Source organism: Dermacentor silvarum, chromosome 11, assembly GCF_013339745.2.
Source record: "Dermacentor silvarum isolate Dsil-2018 chromosome 11, BIME_Dsil_1.4, whole genome shotgun sequence".
In the NCBI taxonomy this organism is placed as follows: domain Eukaryota; kingdom Metazoa; phylum Arthropoda; class Arachnida; order Ixodida; family Ixodidae; genus Dermacentor; species Dermacentor silvarum.
The window spans coordinates 96,020,538-96,040,372 of record NC_051164.1 but is presented as its reverse complement, the minus strand read 5'-3'; the positions used below and the strand labels follow the sequence as shown (position 1 = coordinate 96,040,372).

At 43.4% G+C, this 19,835-nt stretch overlaps 1 protein-coding gene across 1 annotated transcript in view; it reads right to left on the bottom strand.

Moving 5' to 3' along the window:
- Positions 1 to 14,608, bottom strand: part of LOC119432756 (neprilysin-4-like) — a 42,128-nt gene extending 27,520 nt beyond the window's left edge. The window contains exons 1-7 of the mRNA XM_037699912.2: positions 14,513 to 14,608; positions 11,081 to 11,242; positions 7,122 to 7,202; positions 6,673 to 6,872; positions 3,634 to 3,828; positions 2,848 to 2,934; positions 966 to 1,096 (exon numbers count right to left, since the gene is read on the bottom strand). Of these exons, the coding sequence (XP_037555840.1) occupies positions 966 to 1,096; positions 2,848 to 2,934; positions 3,634 to 3,828; positions 6,673 to 6,872; positions 7,122 to 7,202; positions 11,081 to 11,242; positions 14,513 to 14,567 (911 nt within the window). The 5' untranslated portion in view covers positions 14,568 to 14,608. The remainder of the gene's footprint in view (positions 1 to 965; positions 1,097 to 2,847; positions 2,935 to 3,633; positions 3,829 to 6,672; positions 6,873 to 7,121; positions 7,203 to 11,080; positions 11,243 to 14,512) is intronic.
- Between the last annotated feature and the right edge of the window lie 5,227 nt (positions 14,609 to 19,835).

The following is a 19,835-nucleotide window of genomic DNA, read 5'->3' as shown; positions in this document are numbered from 1 at the left end:
TCATGAGGATCAGATTCAGCAAAGTATGCTGACCATTCCAGAAAAGAAAAGAAAAAAAGGACATAAAATATTCGCATAACATCAGACTCATTACCGATGCATTGAGTTTTGAAGAATTGTTCGTTTTAACTCTCTTGAAATTTGCGTACTTGTATCCGTATCATAGCGCGTGCACTGTCTTGCTTTTTGGCTGCGACGGCTTTTTGACAGGATTTTGAGTTATCGATTTCTCACTCGAGAAGCCACAGAGTCTTTAATTTTGTCGCAGATTCTGCAGCGAAAAAGTCTTAATTGAAAAAGTTTTGGGGTATTACGTGCCGAAACTGCGATTATAATATGAGTTTTTTTATATAAAATATAGATTTTTTGCCTATCTCGGTTAATGTCGCGTTTGCACTATGCACGGTAAAGGAGCGTTTTGGATGTTGCCCCATCGCAAAGCGCTCGCCGTGGCTGGGATTGAACCCGTGACCTCGTGCTCAGCAGTGCGATGCCATCGCCAGTGATAAACTACGGCGGGTGTGAAAGATCCTTTTCTAATCAAATTGCACGTGCGACACGAATGTTGTTGTACAGTGGATTCACGAATGTAGGCGAGCACGTAGATTATACTGTAACATGCTGTGATACCTGTATACATAGCGGACGCCTTTGACTGGTGAGACTAAATTTCGACGACTGTCGACCGTGCTCACCACTATCGTTGTGCTCTGAGTACAGCTTGTGTTTCTAGGCATCTGGTCGCACAACAAAGATTCAAATTCTTAGCTCACTCTCTTGGCACTGTTTGATTTCTCACCGTCCCAGCAACGCAATGTTATGTAACATAGAAAATATCCAGCGAGTAATTTTTTTTACAATGATGATGCCTTTACAATCATGAAATTAAATTTTCGACGTCAGGCTTGTATATAAAAGACATGTATTACAAGTCATAAGAAATTCTAGCTTCATTGCTCACTTACGCGTCAACGGTACGCAAAAGGTCATTCGTTCTGTTGTAGTATTCTAATGCGTACAGCTCCAAAGTTTCATTTTTTCCTAACGTGATGTTTGCCTTAGAGAACTCCTTGTTAAGTAAATTCTGTAGAGGAATCTGAAAAAAAAAACATACTTTTGTGATGACAAATCGTTGTTAGTGGGCATTTCCCGTTGTAATGTTTCATATTAAAGCGAACCTGTCCATGGCTAGGATGCCGGGATTTCTTGGGGGCTTAACGTCGACAGAAGACTATCATTCACAATGGCCTATCCCACTATAATGCAGAGGCTAGAAGCACTCAGCAAAATGAAGCGAACAGTACATACATTCTTTGGAACGACGCATACAACATGCAAAAGAGCATACGTTTCAATAAAGAACAAGCTCAAAACAAGGTTCCGAACCACATAATTGATGATAAGGCACTCGCGATAGCAACGTAAATCACGTAGCGCTCCCCGCATACGTTTCCCGATAAAAATTACTGTTGCGACGTGGGGAGTGATGCCCTTAGCCTTTCGTACATAATATTACAAGGCTATCAAGTGATTTCAATGTTGTGGCAGCACCGGTGTGGGCGGCGGCATCCTATCAAGATTACCATTGCTCCCAGTACTACCATTACTCTAAAATAACATTACTACCATTACTCTAAAACCACAAAGCATTGCATACCTCCATCAGTAGTTGTAGTGATGGTTTGTTGATGAGTAAACATGATGCCTTTTGGTTTGTTATGCACGTAATGTCCGCCTATTCCAGTAATCCGGGTGAGTGAGTAGAATGGCGCTCTCTATGAAAGGCGATAACTCAAAAATTCTGCATTCGGTAAATATATGAACCTAGTGTAACTGTGTGGCAGCCGTACTTACCTGTGATTTAATGGCGGCAGTGCCATAGGCTGTATTGCTGCACGGCTATTTCAGTGATTGCAGTAAGTGTTTCAGGAACGTGGTATAGAGCTATACGGGATGCTTTAGAACAACACAATATGTGGCTTATTCAGTTCGTCTGCCACTTCCACATAAAAGTCTTCTCAAAGGCTATTGACATATTTACCCCACATTATACCCCATATTTGAATGCTTTATGGTGTCAAGCAGCTGTGCACTTCATGCTCGTCTTCTCTGCAGCTTTTGACACTGGGCGGCACCGACATTGGGTAAAAGTTTGGTTGTGTTAAGCGGAACTGCGGAAATTAAGATTGAACAGGCTCATTTGCTACGGATATCGCTCTGCCAAGTACTACAATACAGCATCTCGACACATCAGCTGTAAAGTGCATGATAAAAGTCGCCAGCGAGGATGACATTCCGCCAAGATATTTTAAAAGCATCACCATCATCATTATCATCATCAGCCTATATTTATGTCTACTGCCGGACGAAGGCCCCTCCCTGTGATCTCCAATTGCCCCTGTCCTGCGCTATCTAATTCCAACTTGCGCCTGCAAATTTCCTAACTTCATCACCGCAGCTAGTTTTCTGCCGTCCTCGACTATAGTCCTCTTGGTATCCATTCGGTAACTCTAATGGTCCACCGGCTGTCCATCCTACGCATTACATAGCCTGCCCAGCTCCATTTTTTTCTCTTAATGTCCATTAGAATATCAGCTATCCCAGTTTGATCTCTGATCCGCACCGCTCTCTTCCTGTCTCTCTCTTAACGTTAGGCCTAGCACTTTTTGTTCCATCGCTCTTTGTGTGGTTCTTACCTTGTTCTTGAGCTTTGTTAACCTCCAAGTTTCTGCCCCATATGTTAGCACCGGTAGAATGTAATGATTGTACACTTTTCTTTTCAACTACAGTGGTAAGCATACCCGACGTTATATCTTGATAACACCTCATACGAACAGCTCTACTCACGTTAGGAAACTTGGCTTCGAGTTCCCCAATCGTTACCCTGTGGTATATATCAAATATGTTTCGCCTTTCCTCCGGTGGTGTTGTCAACTGAAAATCAAATGAAAGAAGTTGAATTGAGCTTATACGAATCCGTACACAAGTATATATACTACATGGCGGGCTGGAGCCATATGCTTGGTAGGTAACAGCAACTACTTCAGAAGAATTCACCACGGCATTTGCGTTCTCAGCTGCGCGCTAAATCTGCCCGCCCGCTCCGGCCTTGAACAAATTCAGTTATGTGTCATTGTCGAACAGCTTTTTTCTTGGATGCATGGAGTATGCAAAGAGTTTCGTGGATGCCAGAAAACCCGTCAGAAACCACGTGGTTGAATTGAAATGGCACGTCATCTGTTATTTTATGGTATTCAGCTGCACCCCTTACACATGTTTCAACTGAAAAAATGAACCACTCCTTTTGGGACACAGGCACAAAAGGAAGAAAAGACTGAAGGTTTTCGATTATGCTCAGCACTCGCGATAACTTCACATGACATGTGTTCCTCGAAAATGGCCATTATCGCCTTCTCATGAAAAAGGCTAATAGTTTATTAGCGACATTATCATGCACACTAAATTGATACGTGCAAAGTGATAATATCGGTTTAACAGAATATACTTCCAATACGCACAAAATGCTTTTGTGAATTAATATGTTTGGCTTTAACGAGTGCTTTGTCGAATCGCATTTAGGCCATGCAACGACATAGAAGTTGTACGATTGCCACTGGTAATAAAAGGACTCACACTGGCCAGCTGCTGTTCAAGGAGCAGAACATCAGAGAGAAGTTTCCTTAGCTTCACTCGTTTAATTTTAGGCTTCACGAATTTTACAGCTACTTCAATAAGGTGCTTGTACGCGTCCAGAATTGGCTTGTTCGCCTCGGCGTCCGGATTTGTGAGCTGATTTCGTCCCAGCTTCACGAAGCTTGTTTCATCCAGCTGAAAGAACGGGAACACAAGGAGCATGATTGGTAGTCTCCGTGAAATCGGCGGCCATATGATTACGCTGTAATGGCGGTAAACAAATAAACGTTCTCAAAAGTGTTTATATGTGCGCCTACGTTCGAGAATGTACAACCGATAGTAAAAACAATGGTGTCGCAGATATTTTTCTTCGCAGCATGGGCATTGGCTGAAACTGAATGACAGTCTCGTACACGCGTTCGCCTAATGCAATGTAAAGAAGCACTTCCACGTGGAGGAGCTGCGTTAGAATATGTTTTTTTTTTTTATGCTGATGCCGCGGTCAGTAAACTTTTGCTTGCGAGTGCTCAACCGTATTCAAGTAGGACGCGCAATTTAATCTGACAAGCTCTTTAGCTATATAATCGGCGATAACATTCAAGACATTTTGTATGCAGTAGATGCGTCTTGCGCCGAGCAATAGCTTGATAACAGTGATAATTAACACGCCATTCCACTGCTGTGACTTTGGATTACCAGCGAGGCAGTTTAGCACACGACATAGAAGTGACAGGGGTCAGGAGAGGAGACACAATCGCTCCAATGCTGTTTAGTGCATGCTTAGAAGAAGTATCCAAGCTCTTAGACAGGGAAGGCTGAGGAGTGAGGATCAACGGCGAATATCTCAGCAACCTTCGGTTTGCAGATGACATTGTCCTATTCAGCAACAATGGAGACGAATTACAGCAAATGCTTGAGGACCTTAATAGAGAAAATGTAAGAATTGGGTTGAAGATGAATATGCAGAAGACAAAGCTAATGTTCAACAGCCTGGCAAGAGAACAAGAATTCAGGATCGCCAGTCAGCCTCTAGAGTCTGTAAAGGAATACGTTTATCTAGGTCAATTACTCACAGGGGACCCTGATCACGAGAAAGAAATTTACTGAAGAATAAAATTGGGTTGGAGTGTATACGGCAGGCATTGCCAAATCCTGGCTGGGAGCTTACCACTGTTGTTGAAAAGAAAAGTGTACAATCATTGAATTTTACGGGTGCTAACATATGGTGCAAAGAAGCTCGAGAACAAGTTAAGGACCGCACAAAGAGCGATGGAACGAAAAATGTTAGGCCTAGCGTTAAGATACAGGAAGAGAGCGGTGTTGAGGAGAGAGCAAATGGGGTTAGCCGATATTCTAGTAGACATTAAGAGAAAAAAATTTAGCTGGGCCGGCCATGTAATGTGTAGGATGGATAACCGGTGGACCATTAGAGTTATAGAATGGATACCAAGAGAAGGGAAGTGCAGTCGAGGACGGCAGAAAACTAAGTGGAGCGATGAAGTTAGGAAATTTGCACGTGAAGTTGAAATCAGCTAGTGCAAGACAGGGGTAATTGGAGATCGCAGGGAGAGGCCTCCGTCCTGCCGTGGACATAAATATGGGCTGATGATGATGATGATCATAAAAGTGACACAGAATTTAGTTCAAAGGTATGAGCAACTTTTATTTATTTTGATGGCGGTCATCCTGAAGAAAGACGCACGCGCACGCACTTTATTTTGATCGGTGGTCTTGATCGGCCGCCACCTCGGGGGAGCGGAGGAAACTAGACACGCGCGATGGGACCGCCCCGCCGGAAGAGCGGAAGGAAATTAGGCACGCAAGCGCTTGGAACGATGACAAAAAGAGGGCGGTGCGAGCGTACACATGGCCTATGCAGGTCGAACAGCGGCAAATGTTTGAGAAACCCTTATTATCTACCTGAGAGTCAACTGATCTCGACAGTGGTGCCTAATGATAACTAATCTACTCAAAATCCATATCCAAGTGATGAGACATATAAGCTTTTGCATAGAATGACGCGATATTGCATCAAATTTGGGAACTGAGGTTTTGTACATGCAGATTTGTTCACGGACACGAAAAATCAATGGAACCCTAGCCATGGACAGCTTCGCAGTAAAAAACAACTCTGGGGCTTTATGTGTTAAACAATGCTTTTATTATGAGGCACGCTGTAGTGGGCCACTCCTGGTTAATTTTTACAACCTGGATTTTGCGAACGTGTTCTCAAAGCACGGTACACGGGCACTGTTGCATTTCACCCCCACCGAAATGCGGCCGCCGTGGCCGGAATTCGATCCCGCGCCCTCGGGCGTAGCAGCCCAATGCCATAGCCTCTACAACACCATGACTGTCGACAGTGATAATGGTGGAAAACGGCCACCTGGAGAAGCTATAACGTTGTGTGCGGGAGAACATGATCAGCGACCTTAAAATGTCGGGTGCTTACTTGATTATATTGTGTAGTCAAAAACGTTGTCAGGTTATTTGCTTGGGTTATCTCCGACCAATCTTTTAAACGACACCACCTTTTATCAATGTTTGAGGCAAATCTGAGTGTTGCCGCTATTTCAGGATATTTACTTCACGTAGAGCGAAAACAATAAGAGAGTCGTCAACATACGTGTCTTTCCTTTCGCGCTTACTTATCGCGCACTACGGCCTCCGAACCACGCACTACTGACTCACACAGACAACCCCTGTTGCTGCTATCGCGAAGCCAAACGGTGATCTCCCTTTACTCTGTTTAGTGTTAAAATCCTTACCTCCAACTGGGTGAAATATTTCCGCAAGGTTACTTTAGTTTAAAGGCTACTGTGGGTCATTTCAAAGTTGTTAGGAGTGCATGCATACTAAGAATTTAAGGGATAGGTATAAAAATAAAATTATTTCTTCATGAAAATAAAATTTGTAGAAGTCAGTGTTCTTTACCCACTGTCAGTACTTTATTTTGTATGCACTTGCTGTGAACACCATCGAAGTAAACTGTTACCAGTTTCAGAAGACAGACATATGGACGGACGGATGGAAGCCTACCTGTATAATGTAAGAAGTGAGGCTCTGGACGTCTCGGCTTATGTAGAAGTTGAGGATTGGATCCAACCCGGTCACGTTAAGCACCTCAGAGGCATTTTGAAACACCCGGTTGGTGTGCTTAGTTATGGGCCATTGCCCAAATCCAGAGGCTTTCAATATGTCCTGAAGGATGTCAGGCCTGTCCCTCTCTGTTGGTACAGCTATAAAGCAGAGACTGCGATAAGATTCATAAATATTTAGACAGCCAGAGAGCAATTATATCATAAAGTGAGCAGATGGGCTCAGCCGCACAATATCCAGGCCCAGATGTAACCGATGCGCCCAAATGGATAAAGCCGATGTGTATCTCCTCAACTGCATTGCATACATTGTTGAACAAACTTCAGCAGTGTATGCGAAAATAGAAGACACACATTTTTATGAGACTCCAGCGTTGCCATAATACGTACCCTTGCAGGCATTGTATACAACGGCAACATTTCTGATGACGGTGTCGTTCGTGCCAGCCAACGTAATGTTTTCTAAGGTGCCTGAAGAAGAAGCGAAATCGGGATTTCAGAATTGCAGTAGTACTCAAAAAATTATTCTTGCAACAGACTTGACGGCGCCTGTTTGCGTCAAACTTTGTTCGCCGCTAACAGCAAACATAATCTTAGCCACCAGGGAATGTTGTTTCAAACTTTCTGGCACGCTGATACAAGACTATTGTCCCTGTCAAACAACTCTGTAAATTTCGACCCGCCTTTCTTTATAAACCTCGAGTGCAGATGACCCGCTGAGTAGATATTGTCAAGCGAAAACGAAAATGCTCCGACGTCGCTCCAAGCAACAGCTTGCTGTTCCCAAATGGGACTCAAAACCACTCTGAAACTCATCAAAATGACTAATTTCAACCTTCTTTGTCTCAACATTACATAATTGTTGCGGCTAATGTGCAACATATCTGAGCACTATTGCATATTTAAGCGTAGTTGAAATGATGGAATAAAGTCCCCTGTGCAAATGAGAATGTCGTTTGCATTGTTTTCTTTACTGTCTTTCGAGTATAAGTTACAGTAAATGATAAAAGTCTGCCATGTTTAAAGTAGTAGTTTTTTGCAATAGGGCGGAAAAACTATTTTGTACAGCAAATGGCAACGTCTTTTTTACTTTTTTAAGTAGTGTGTGGCCTGTTCCGGCCATCTCTTTCTTATGATCGCTTCAGCATTTAGCAAGAGTGGCAGAACATTTCAAGCAGACGTGGGCCTCCCTGTGGTACAGCTGGGACATCCTGCCGGGCGTTGCTCGCTCACGGCAAAACTGGCAAGTGCTGCCAATACAATTATTTAGTACTCTACGTACAGTGCCTGCCTTTTCGGAAGTGGTGTCGCAAATTGCTGTGCTCGATTGGTAGGCCCCTGAACTTTCAGGTTCACCTATTCCCTTAGTAGGCTTTTCGGCGCTAGCCGGTGCTCGGCGTTTCTTTACCTGCTTATCTTATCCGCGACATTATTTTGGCGTTTTGCATGCAGCCCATCAGTTTATCAGCGCAGCAATCTCGGCTTGTTGGTCAATTATATCAAGGTAACTTATAGCGCAACAGCGTCGCTACACTGCAATACTCAATGAGGGCACAGAGTCCCGTGTGTTTCCAGTGCGACTTCTACGCTCTCCGTTGTTTTTGCTCTATGTTTCATCGCAGTTCTCAATCAGTGCCTTCGTAGTTGGCTGGTCCTGTTGGAACGAACATATTTCTAACTCAAGAGTCTGAATTGCCACATTTTTGGTGCTTACGCAGAAAACGAAGGTTCATAGATGACGGAGACTGAATTAATTAACAGTGGGTGAACAAGAGCAGCCACAGGCTGGAGGAGGCCAGCCTTTCCTCAAGGGGACTTACCCTTGTGAAATGATTTACTGCGGAAACGCAAAATTCTTGTGTAACAAGGCAAGCTCTTAGCTTGCCTTGTTTGCCCACCCTTGATTAACACTCTCGGTCCTGTGATGATTCTATTTTTCATTTTAGAACGTACGTTCGGTTGAGTTACGTCAGCAGTCACCGGAAATTTTTGGGAGGGGCATTGGCGTGAAGGGCACTAAATTAAACGATTTGCAGAATGAGGTGACTAATGATCTTTTTCTGCACAGCTAGCGCAGAAAATTGTCGCTGTCACGGTCGTCGCCGAAAACTGAGTAGGGTGTCCGGGTGTCTTCATAAGAAGAAAACGTGATTGGCCCAAAGTTTTCGCTGATGAGAAAAGCAAACAGTGCTGGCAGTGGTGGTGCTGTCTCAAAAAGGCGAAGATACGCTTGCCAGGTACACGTAAAAAGAAGACAAAAAGAGAAAAACTACTAAGATCGGTCATTGCTGACATGCCCTTCTGTATCTAGCGGCTGGGCACAGCTGTCTCAAGTCAAGGCTCTATCCGACAAGAACGCCCCGTCCGTTCTCAGCCATTGTAGTGGCTGACAAAAATGGCCCTCTATTACCACTTCTGCATGTTCCATGACACAATCAGCATTATCCTGCCAAAATGGTGTGATGGTACTGGCGTTGTCAGTGTTTAACTGGACATGAAAAGCACGTAACTGAATCGTCACCGAGTCAAATCAGTGCGTACAGCGCGTCGTAATTGCAGCCTCCGCGATCAACTTCAGAAACATTTTCAGAGCTAATTGCGGAGGCCACGCTCCGCTGTGCTGAGTACGGTGAACGCCGCCACCTAGGTGGCGTTGGTAGTGCTTCTTGATGCCAGCGTCCCTTCGAATGCTGGCATCGAGGCGTCGTAGTGCTGAGACCACCGAAGCGTTCACTGTCGGTGCGCGTTAGTGTCATAATGCAGTACTTCTCTTTTCTGCTCGTAGGCGGCGGCACCGCCCCGAGCAAGAGCGCAGGTACACGGAGGAGTGTTAGATATATAAGGCGCGTCTGTGTAGCTCTCTGCAAATGCGTTTGTGGCGCAATGGGTTAAACGCTCGGCGATCTATCGTCGCGGACCGAGAGGTCGTGGGTTCGATTTCCAATTTTGCATGTTTGTGGAACTTTTTCTTCTGGTTTCTTTCTTTGTATTATGTTCTATGACGTATTTCCGTGACGGAAATACGTCAGTGAAGTCTTGGTGGACCCCGGCATAAAACACTTTCGTGTTAAAAAAAAATGTTTGTTTTGCATTTCTATTGCGATAGCATTTTACGGACATTATAAAAACGAGGTCACGCCGTCACCATTGCTGCCACCTCTGCCGTGCTTTCCATGACTACAGCAGCGTGTGCTTGAGGCCCCGTCATCTGCTGTAGGTGCGAGGGCGACCACGTGAGGGCTATACAGTGAGGGCTACAGTGAGGACAAGCTTTGAATCACGAAGGCTATACATTCCCGTACTCTACATCTTGTTATCGGCTGCATTTTGGAGGCGCGGCCCAATGATATATGATGAAGGGATTGGCAGTACGTAACATTCGCTTTGGGACAAGCAGGCGCACTTCCTGCTACCAGCCCTCGCCATCGCGCCAACGTTGTGACCGCGAACGCTAACTGGGAAGTGGTTGAACTCTGTTATGTTTTTTGAAGACAAGATCTTCTTTTGCGACTTCACACACGTTTGGCGTATGTGTGGGTATTGGATATCTATGTCACCTCTTGTTCAAAGAACGGCCCTTTCGAGCCTCGAGAGTGTCGAACGTGACTCGCAAAAGATATCAAAATGCAGGTCTGTACGAGAGATGCGAGAATTCTTAGCATGGAAGGTAAAATAATGGTACAGGCGTACTTTATCGCCAATGTAGTAGAAAATTAACCACATGGCACCCTATGACTGCAATATCTCTGGAATTGGCTTACCTGGTCTCTTGGTACGAAAGAAAGTAACTAAATGAAAAAAAATTGACATGAATAAAAGAATCACACGATGCCGAAAAATATTCCGTGTCTGACAGTGGAACAAAGAACATAATGCAAACAATGCACACATATCTTGCAAATATGCAACATTGCGTCATCTTTATTGCCCAAATTTCAGTACGTGTCTACTTTGTCTTCTTTAGCGTCAACATTGGTTGACACTACCTTTCTGGGCACATGACACGGTACATGTTTAGTCAGTGAGCCAACACTTATGGCAAGCTATACTTCCCATAAAAGCACGAGCCTTACTTGTTGAAATATTCTAAGATTTTACTGTCCTGTCGGGGCTTTGCTCGTCGGCCGAAAGCATGGCTTTTTTTCATTATATGTCTTACATTCTGTCCAGTTACGTATTTATTTTGTTAATTACGATTGTCCATTCTGTCGATCGTACCCAATTTTTTAAATTTCAGTATCGCTTTTTAGTACAGGAATGATTTTGATATACTGATTTCATCAATTACAGCAACACACTCCCGGCTGTATGGCAAACTAGCAACTGTAACTTTAAAGAAAATAACTTACTGTTCAATGTCTCCAGCAGTTCGTCTTCGAGTATCTCGAAAATGCCGTAAGATGATGCACTGTCGGGCAATCTGTGCTTACTAATCCATCCGCCGCATGCGTAGGAGTAGAAATCACTGCATGGATCCACGGAAGTATTCAGAGAATCGATGATGAGCTTTGCTGAAATGAAACACAGCGATCAGATCTTTCTTTTTCCTGTCGTGTGAATATCGGGTAACCTTTATTGCAGCTTTTGGCACCGTTTTCCCCGATGAGATACTGATATGTTGGCGTGCCATAATATGATGGCTACAGAGCATGTGCACATTAATTTGCGACGCCATATAGAACCATATCTGCATTAGGCTAATTTCCTCGCTAAAATCAGTGATGTCGAACAAGGATCACCTTGAAAAAAAAAAAGAAATTAAACACCGCACTCAGCACACGGTCGCACAATGACGGGTTGAGTTCAGTCGTAAGATTAAACTGGCTATATTCAAGGTAAATACGTAGACATTTGGATATTTCACTATTTAGTATGTAAACAAATCATTACGTCCTGTTAACATGTATGGCGCAGAAATATAAGTGGCACAGCAATAAAGAGTATCTAATTTACGGCCAGGTGGGGTGAGATGGCGACTTATCAGTACCGAAGATTATCGCTGTTGCAATTCTTGTCGCCAGACTGCCCTCATGGCCACGCCGAAGCTTCTGCCACGTGACCGCTTCTCCCAGCAAGATACCGTACCGTAAAATGTTTTGTACCTTTAAAGGTGCTTGTTTATCTCATAGCTATGAATATGTAACAGGACAGTTCGATCAGCAACAGCTACAAATGTTTGCTTCATGCAGTTCTCGTTTCATCTGTCGTAGGTTCCATCCAGTTTACTTGCCACAGAAGAAGTCTAAAAAAATTAAGAACTAGCTGTTTGTCTCAAACGACGACTTAGTCTAACCCCTTGAGTGTAAAGGTGTAACTATGGGAAGAAATAGCACTGTTTTTTACTGTGTTTTAATGTTTTTCCAAGGCTGCGCATCGCGGCTTGAGGCCTGAACATCATTTCTTCGAAACGGCGCCACAGAAAGACACGAACAATGAATGACACTAAGAACTCAAGCGCTTGTGTTCTTAATGCGGACATGTCTTGCGGTAGATGTCAGCGCGATAGTAATAAAAAGTTGCGAGGGTGTACTTTACGCGTGCATTTCACTAGAATATAACCAGCCTACAGTATCCTATGCCGTGATTGGTCACCTCATCGAAGTGACAGTTCTACGCCGCTATATACGGATGCACTACATTGCTTTACGCGTCAGTCGCCTAAGAAGCGTCATTGAGGTAATGTTCTACAGTTCATTTCGCTTTCTTTCTCGAGCCTGTGTTGCTTTCTTATGCGGTATTGTGATGGTGGACGTCAGGTATTAATCTTTTTGCACGAGAATCTGTCTGCATTTGTGAGAACAGTGGTCGCAATGGTTAAAAAAATCTTTCAGAGGCTTTGACAACTGCAAGTCGGCAGTGTAGAGGCTTACACAAAAAACTGTTTCGAAGCATGAAACGGATAATACAGGAAATTACGTAGGCACTGAAGGCTGTCATGTTGCAGTATTTGCAGGATTTTTTTTTCCAGCAATATGAAACAACTTTAAGAAGCGTAGAACGTCACAGCGAGAATATTTGGATGTATGAAGTTTGGAAAGGAAAATGTAGAAATCTCAAAAAATATTGCCGTTGTTTCTGGGTCACACCTTTTGCATGTTGCAGTTATTCACGCATGACACATATTTTCATGCCTTCAGATATTACTTGCAGATATTTACGTACACATTACACGAGCGAAAACGTTAAAATGGTGTAAAGTGCCAGTGACGCCGCCCACGGAATGTCACTTATCAGTTTTGATGTATAGCTCAGCGGAATTCCATTAGCTCTACAAGATATGTGCCAAAGCCACAAGAAAGAATACAGCTTACCACACTGAGCTTTCGCCGCAAGCTGTTATTGCATTTCGTGTTAGGCAGACTACTGCGCGCTATTGTACTGTTTTTTTTTTGTTTTTTACCAGCTGAACTACCATGGATTAAAAATAGACAATATAATTTATCCTACCGAATTCTTGAAGATGGTACATTATCTACCAAGAGCAGTAAATGGTCAATGATGTTAACCTCTTAATTAGAGAGCGCTATTCCGATACTTTTTATATTTCCTTCTTATTTACGCATGCTTCGCCTTTGAAAAAATCCGAGGACACCTAAGCCCTTGTTATAAGTTGTGAAAGCGAAAGCATTATTGTCCAGTTGAACGCCGCTGAGCGGTCTTTCGCGTTATGAACTCCTCACAGGCAAGCGAGTACGTTGAGACGTTTGGCCTGCGCCTGCTAGCGCTGGATTAACCAACGCTTCCTAAATAGCACAAGGCCGGTGCACTTCGATCCGTGACGCCATGTTACCGTGCCCCACTGCCATAGAATCTCCCGAGTAAGCCGCGTTGATTTTGACGTCACCGCTTTCGTCACGCCGGGCTTGGAAATGGGCATTTCGGTCGAACGGTCCAAGTGGCCTGACGTCATAAGCAGAGGCTGCCATCTACGAGGTGCTTGTTTAACTCAGTTGGTAAAACATTGGCTACTGAGCGTGGGGTCATAGGTTCAAAACTCACTACCGTCAAGGTTATTCCTTTCTAATTTGTTGTTTTTTATACATTTATTTCTTCATGCGATTACCGAGACGCCGATAGAACGCAGGTGAGAGCTTGTGCGGACGAGGAACACGCGGGTAACACAGGCTTCCGAGAGTGAGAGCGAGGGTGACGTGGCGTCGTGGTGATGCCGTCTTCCATCACGCAACACCTGGCGTGCTATCGAGCAGCAGGTGTTACCTTTCGCCCACTCTGCTCCGTCGACGCGCGCTCGTGACGTGGCGTCTCAGCCAAAGGGAATTAAGGGGCCATTTTTCGCTTGTCCAGGGACAGGCGCCGGCTTTTTTTGATTTGATGTTTTTGCATCAAAATTCATTCTATGACTTATTTTAACCGAAGTTCACGCCTCTGAAAATACCACTTTTCAACAGCCATCGTCTAAGGCAGTCGCCATGGTATGAATTTCACGCATCAAGTTTTCAGTAGCTGTACACCTATACTATGTGGAGTAAAGAAAGAAAAAAAAACTTAGCGTAGCTTGCACTGGAGGCGCAATGCTAAAGAGACTGCGGAGGTAATGGGCACCTAACTAGTCCTGGCTTTTGGGCTAGGCTTAGCACTACCAAGTCATCCCCACCATTTCCCAGAATTTATTGATTATTGATCGATTATCGATTAGCTATTGATTGGCTATCGCAAGGTACTGGCCATGTACATTTTCTGTACACGACACATGGACTAACGGTCGGCTTAAACAGCTCCGCTGTTAAAAGAAACACTACAAAACGTTCGGAGTTCCTTACCCCTTTCAATGCATGCGTCGGTATCACACACGGTGTATTTTTCTGAAAAATACATACAATGCTCTTTCAGGTAAGCAATAAATACCAATAGATACGTTTTAGAAAGATTGACAATGATGAATAAGTGACATGTGTAGTTTTACTCTTTGTGGACGTATTTCTGTAATGCATATTGTCCATTTGCAGTAATGCAGGCGAGCACAATATGAAATTGTTTTTTTTTACAAAGTTGACAGCTGAGCGACTTCATAATGAGATCCAGTGAGCGATAGATTCAAGTTAGTGGCAGTTGCCTTTGTTGCTGACTTATGATATGCTATTACATATTGCTCAATCTCAAAGCCACATAGTGCAACGATCAATGTTAGGACTGACATATGATACCTAGGTTTCCACCTTTCTTTATTTAGATACTAGGCAACACTACGCAAGCTAGTCATATATTATGTTTCCGAAAAGACCACGGTGTCACCTAATGATAGTAAACGTATTCAAACAATACAATAAATTATTTATCATGATAATAAAGTGCGTCGCTTGTAATAATCATATGTTAAGTTCGGGCACTTTTCTCCGAAGCGACGAAACACTGCCACGTATGGCTGTGGATAGCTCAATAACCTAATTACACCGCTAACATTCTCTATTGTAGATTTACAAGAACATAAGATTCATAGAACAATAGTTGAAGTCGATATGGTAAACATACTTCACGCAACAAGAATTGGCTTTCGATAATATCTCCGAACTTGTGAAATAACCTGGACAGTTTCCCTCAAAGAAACAGCCTGCATAACGATAGGCATTGTTTTACAGAAAAGGGGAAGCCGTAGAAAATTAAAAGCTAGTTAAACACTGATTCCAATTTTGCGCCAAGAAATGCTATCTCCTAGTTGTGGAAGACCGCCAATGCCATAGCTCTCCCCTCTAGTAGCCCTAAAAAAAGTCACAGGCCATAATGGCACACGCAGCACAGTCACAGCGTAAGCTCGAGGAGCGCCTCCATAGGAGCTCCATTTTAGGCAGCAGGCACTACAGCGTTCACACCTTGCGAACCCATAGCGTGTAGCGTAGAGTGAATACATAAGGTGCACCGAAGACTAAACAAAAGTGTCGAGACTACATTGCGCACAGGTCGCAGCCCTTGTCCCGTGGCATTATACGATGCGGTTGATGATGATGATCAGTTATTTGCATCCCCTTTGAAACGAGCTGGTGACAAATAGTCACCCAGCCTGCTTGAGTTGACTAGCTTCAGCTACATGCAACTGCTGTGATTTCGTGCTTTTGATTTCGAATTGTTGTTCTCACCGCTCCTTGTGTCAGTGCATGTGGTTCTTGCGCCACTGTTGCTGCGAGAGGTATCGTTTTCTGGTATTTAGTGGCATACGTAGCATCTTGTACTTAATGCCAAAATCGTTAAGTGGAATGTTGAAACAAACGAGAGGAAGAAGCCCATTGTCAGCAGCTATAACAAATGTCCTAGGAATTTACGCAGTGCACGCGAACTGGTTGTAGTACGCCCTTCCGCCGCTAGATGTGGCGAGCAGTATGCCTTGTGTATCAGTGTTCTGGCAGCCGTGCAGCTGAGAGGAGGCGTTGTTTTTGGTCAGTGTCATGTTGCCAGGTTGAGTTTCATGGATTTGGCATATTTTCTTTTTTCAACTTGTGCGAATGAACAAAGAATCTGTATCAAGATTTGTTTAAAACTTTAAAAGAATTGCTGCAGAAGCCGATCGTACGCTTCAGCTAGGAAGCTTTCCGAGGTAATGCCATCAACCAAAGAACAACGTTTTTGTCGTACAAACAAGTCAGAATGGCCGAACGTCTGTCGGTGACGATGAGCGTTCCGGACGATTGTCAAGAAGCATAACGCAGGAAACGATAGCAGAAGTTCGAGAGGCTATCATTGAAGAACACAGGCGAAATATCTAGATGTCTGTGATACTACAAGACAGTCATGTTGATTAGTTCATTTTATTTTCTGGAACATCTTGAACCTGAGAGGCATTTATACCAAATTTGTGCCAATAGTGCTGAGCGACCAACAGATGTTCTATTGCGTTTACATCGGCAGAAAACTCAGACAAGTCAGGATCGATCCCAGTTTCATTTCCACCATGATAACCGGTGAAAAATTAGGGGCTTCAGTTATGATCCTCACAAGACGGAGCAGCCTTCGCAGTGGAAGTCTTAATTCACCGCAACTGAAAAAGTTGCGCCAAGCTTGCAGTCATCTCAAGTCCATGATAGTACACAAGCAATTTATAGCTGCTGGGCAAGCTGTCAATAGAAAAAATTTAGTGTGACGTTTTGAAGCACCCTAAGGTGAAGCATTCTACGCAAACCTCTAGAAAAGTGGAAGAAAACGGGAGTCTGCCCCATGACAACGCGCCGCTCACACATCACTCGTTAGTGGACAGTTCCTTACTTCTGAAAACATCACAGTGCTTCCGCACCAGCCCTGTTCGTCTACCCTTGCCCCCTATGACGTTCTTTTCCGCGAAAGCAAACTTTACGCTGAACATAAGGGCGTAACACAGGTGATCCAGTAAGAATTGCAGGAGCTCCTCAACACTCACACTTGGGCATTTCGACGGACGCACGTAATCACGACAGAAACGCTGTGATGAACATATACTTGATCAAGGTGACTACTTTGAAGAAGACAGTACTAATTAAGAAATATAGTGAATACTTTTCTTTCACAATCAAATTTTTTGAGCTTTTAGATAGTGAACAGTCAACAATGAACCGCTTTGCAACAGTGAACCGTCATCATTTGTGATATACTCTCCTGTTTATTTGGAGCTACGTTTAGTAAATGCAAACCTTGAGGCAATTTGATGAACTTGCCTTTCTGTGTTTCCTTTTCTCGTGGCTTGGCAGCTCCCAAGTGTGTGAACCCAAATAAGGTCATCACTACTATGGCCTTCATAGCGTTAGCGTTTCTCTAGAATTAAAAGGTAGCCTTTACTTCTGAAATAAAGAACGTATTTAGTGACATTGTATACAAGGGCGTGCAAAACTGCATAGAAAACTTTTCGTAAATCGCTAATATTTTACTGAACGCACTAGTCATAATATATACTACTACACCTGAATTGTCATTCCCGCACACTGAGGTATAGAATGGCATATAATTGAGTGCTTTTGAGACTGAAAGGCAAAGCTTTACAAAATTCGAATGGACTGATTTCTTATACTTACAAAAGCGTTCAAAACCCGCTCTCAAACTTTATTGTAAACCATAAATTTCACATCGGAGGCTTCAGACGAGTAGATTTTATACACTGAGCGTTTTCGGGTGAGAATATCTCATGTTAATCCACTTTGGTTAGCAACAAACAGTAAATTTTGTCTTCTTCGGTTGTCTATTTAAAAACAGCGTGTTACTCAGTGGGCACAATAAAAAAATTAAGCAGGAGAGATCGTTTGCGGTAGCCCTGCAAGAACCCATCCAACAAGATAGCAGAATGAAATGGGAAAGGCACGTCTACATACGCTGAATTCAATGTAAAATTTTTGTTTTCAAATAAACAAAGTCATGAACTGCCCATGCTTTCTGCCTACCCCGTCTAGTTCTAGATAGCATTTGAGATTTCAGACTAACGTATTGGGATTTTTTTTACCCATTGGTGATGGCTATAAGAATGTGTACCATCTGATGATGAATGTCAAAAGTTAATACAGACTCAGCCAAATATTATGAATACGAAAGGTACACTGTAATGTAAGAAATGTACAGTGATTTTGTTCATTTTCTAACCATTTCGAAATATTTTGCTCTCATCTCTGCATTTGCTTTCACCCACATTTTGGTGCAATATCACATAAATCCGAATGTTGAACAAAACAGTCGACGTTCTTGGTTGCTATTTCAAAGAGAGCGATGCTTAGTACTGGACTTTCTAAATGAATTGGAACCGAGAAATTATTTTCCTCGGCATCCACTGCACCAGCTTGGATGAGCTTTGTTGCATATATACGAAAATATTTGAAAATTGGCGTTTCCAAAACGAATTAGCAGGCGAAGTTGCAATTTGACCTGCCTAGGATGCGAGCGCCATCTGTATATCATTTTTGCCAGTAAAGTACCCGAACGCGCGGCTGTAGATAGGTGTGGTAGAAATGCTGGAAAAGCGGTTTGTGTTTCCTCGTAGCAGAATTTGATTTTCGCGTACATTCAAACAACAATCCGACGGTGAATCCGACGCCGAATGGTAAAGTCATACTTTACCATTTTTCTGACGGATTTCACTGTGAGAAATTCAATTTTTGTTCACCATAACCACGCACCACGTGGAGGGCCTGCGCGGTCGAGGTGGTTGGGGTGGTGGGGGATGATTTTCTCCGCCCCCCGCCGACATCGCACGCCAACGCCGGTTGCCGACGCCGGATTTTCTGCGACACGGAGCCCTTAACGCTATCGCGTTGAAATGTGAACGAGTGCAGGGAGCAGACTGTTTTTGTTAAAGCGAAAGCATTATATGCTTTATCATTCACTACGTCCTTGAGCGAAAATATCGTACACGACGAGGACCCGGTGTAGTAATTTACTTACTACACCAAGCTGGCATCGTGCCTTACCTATATGCAAATGCTCGCACAACAATTGTGATGGTGCGCGGATAACCGTCATCACCGTGTTAATTAAGAGAGTTAATTAAGCCCCTCAAACCCACGACCTTCAGTGGGAGTCGCACCCTCGAGCTCATGTGGGAGTGGAACCCACCACCTTTGGCGTTATGACGAAGGTAATTACGGCACAGTTAATCAATATAGAGCTAATTAAGGCACTCGAGCCCGCAATCTTTGGTGGGAGTCGAACACATGACCTTTGGTGTTAATTAGGGCGATGTTAATTAAGGCACACTTATTTAAGTTAGCGTCAATTTAGGCGTTCGAACTCGCGACCTTTGGTCGGAAATAACAATAAGAAGTAACAATGCTTTCGAATGAGAATGCCCAACAATTTCATGAATGTCTCTTGAGCGCACAGGCTTTCACCTTCACTCTCTTTGGCGTATGCTAATGTGACTGTCAATCTTTCTTGCCATCAGTTTGTTTGCAAAATTGTTGAATATAGCAAAATTTTAAAAAACTTTGAATTGTGGCGTTTACAACTATGTAACATAACGATAATGAGATCACAGTTTTTTAAGCTGCACTTTATAGATAAAATTAAGCGAACAAAATCGGTGCCTTATATGTACACCGATAAACACCTCAGAAATAGTTTTACATATATGAGCTTACAGCTTGCGTATAGGTTGTTTACGACGTTATTGCAGTATGCCTATGATTTTGCACCAATAAACAC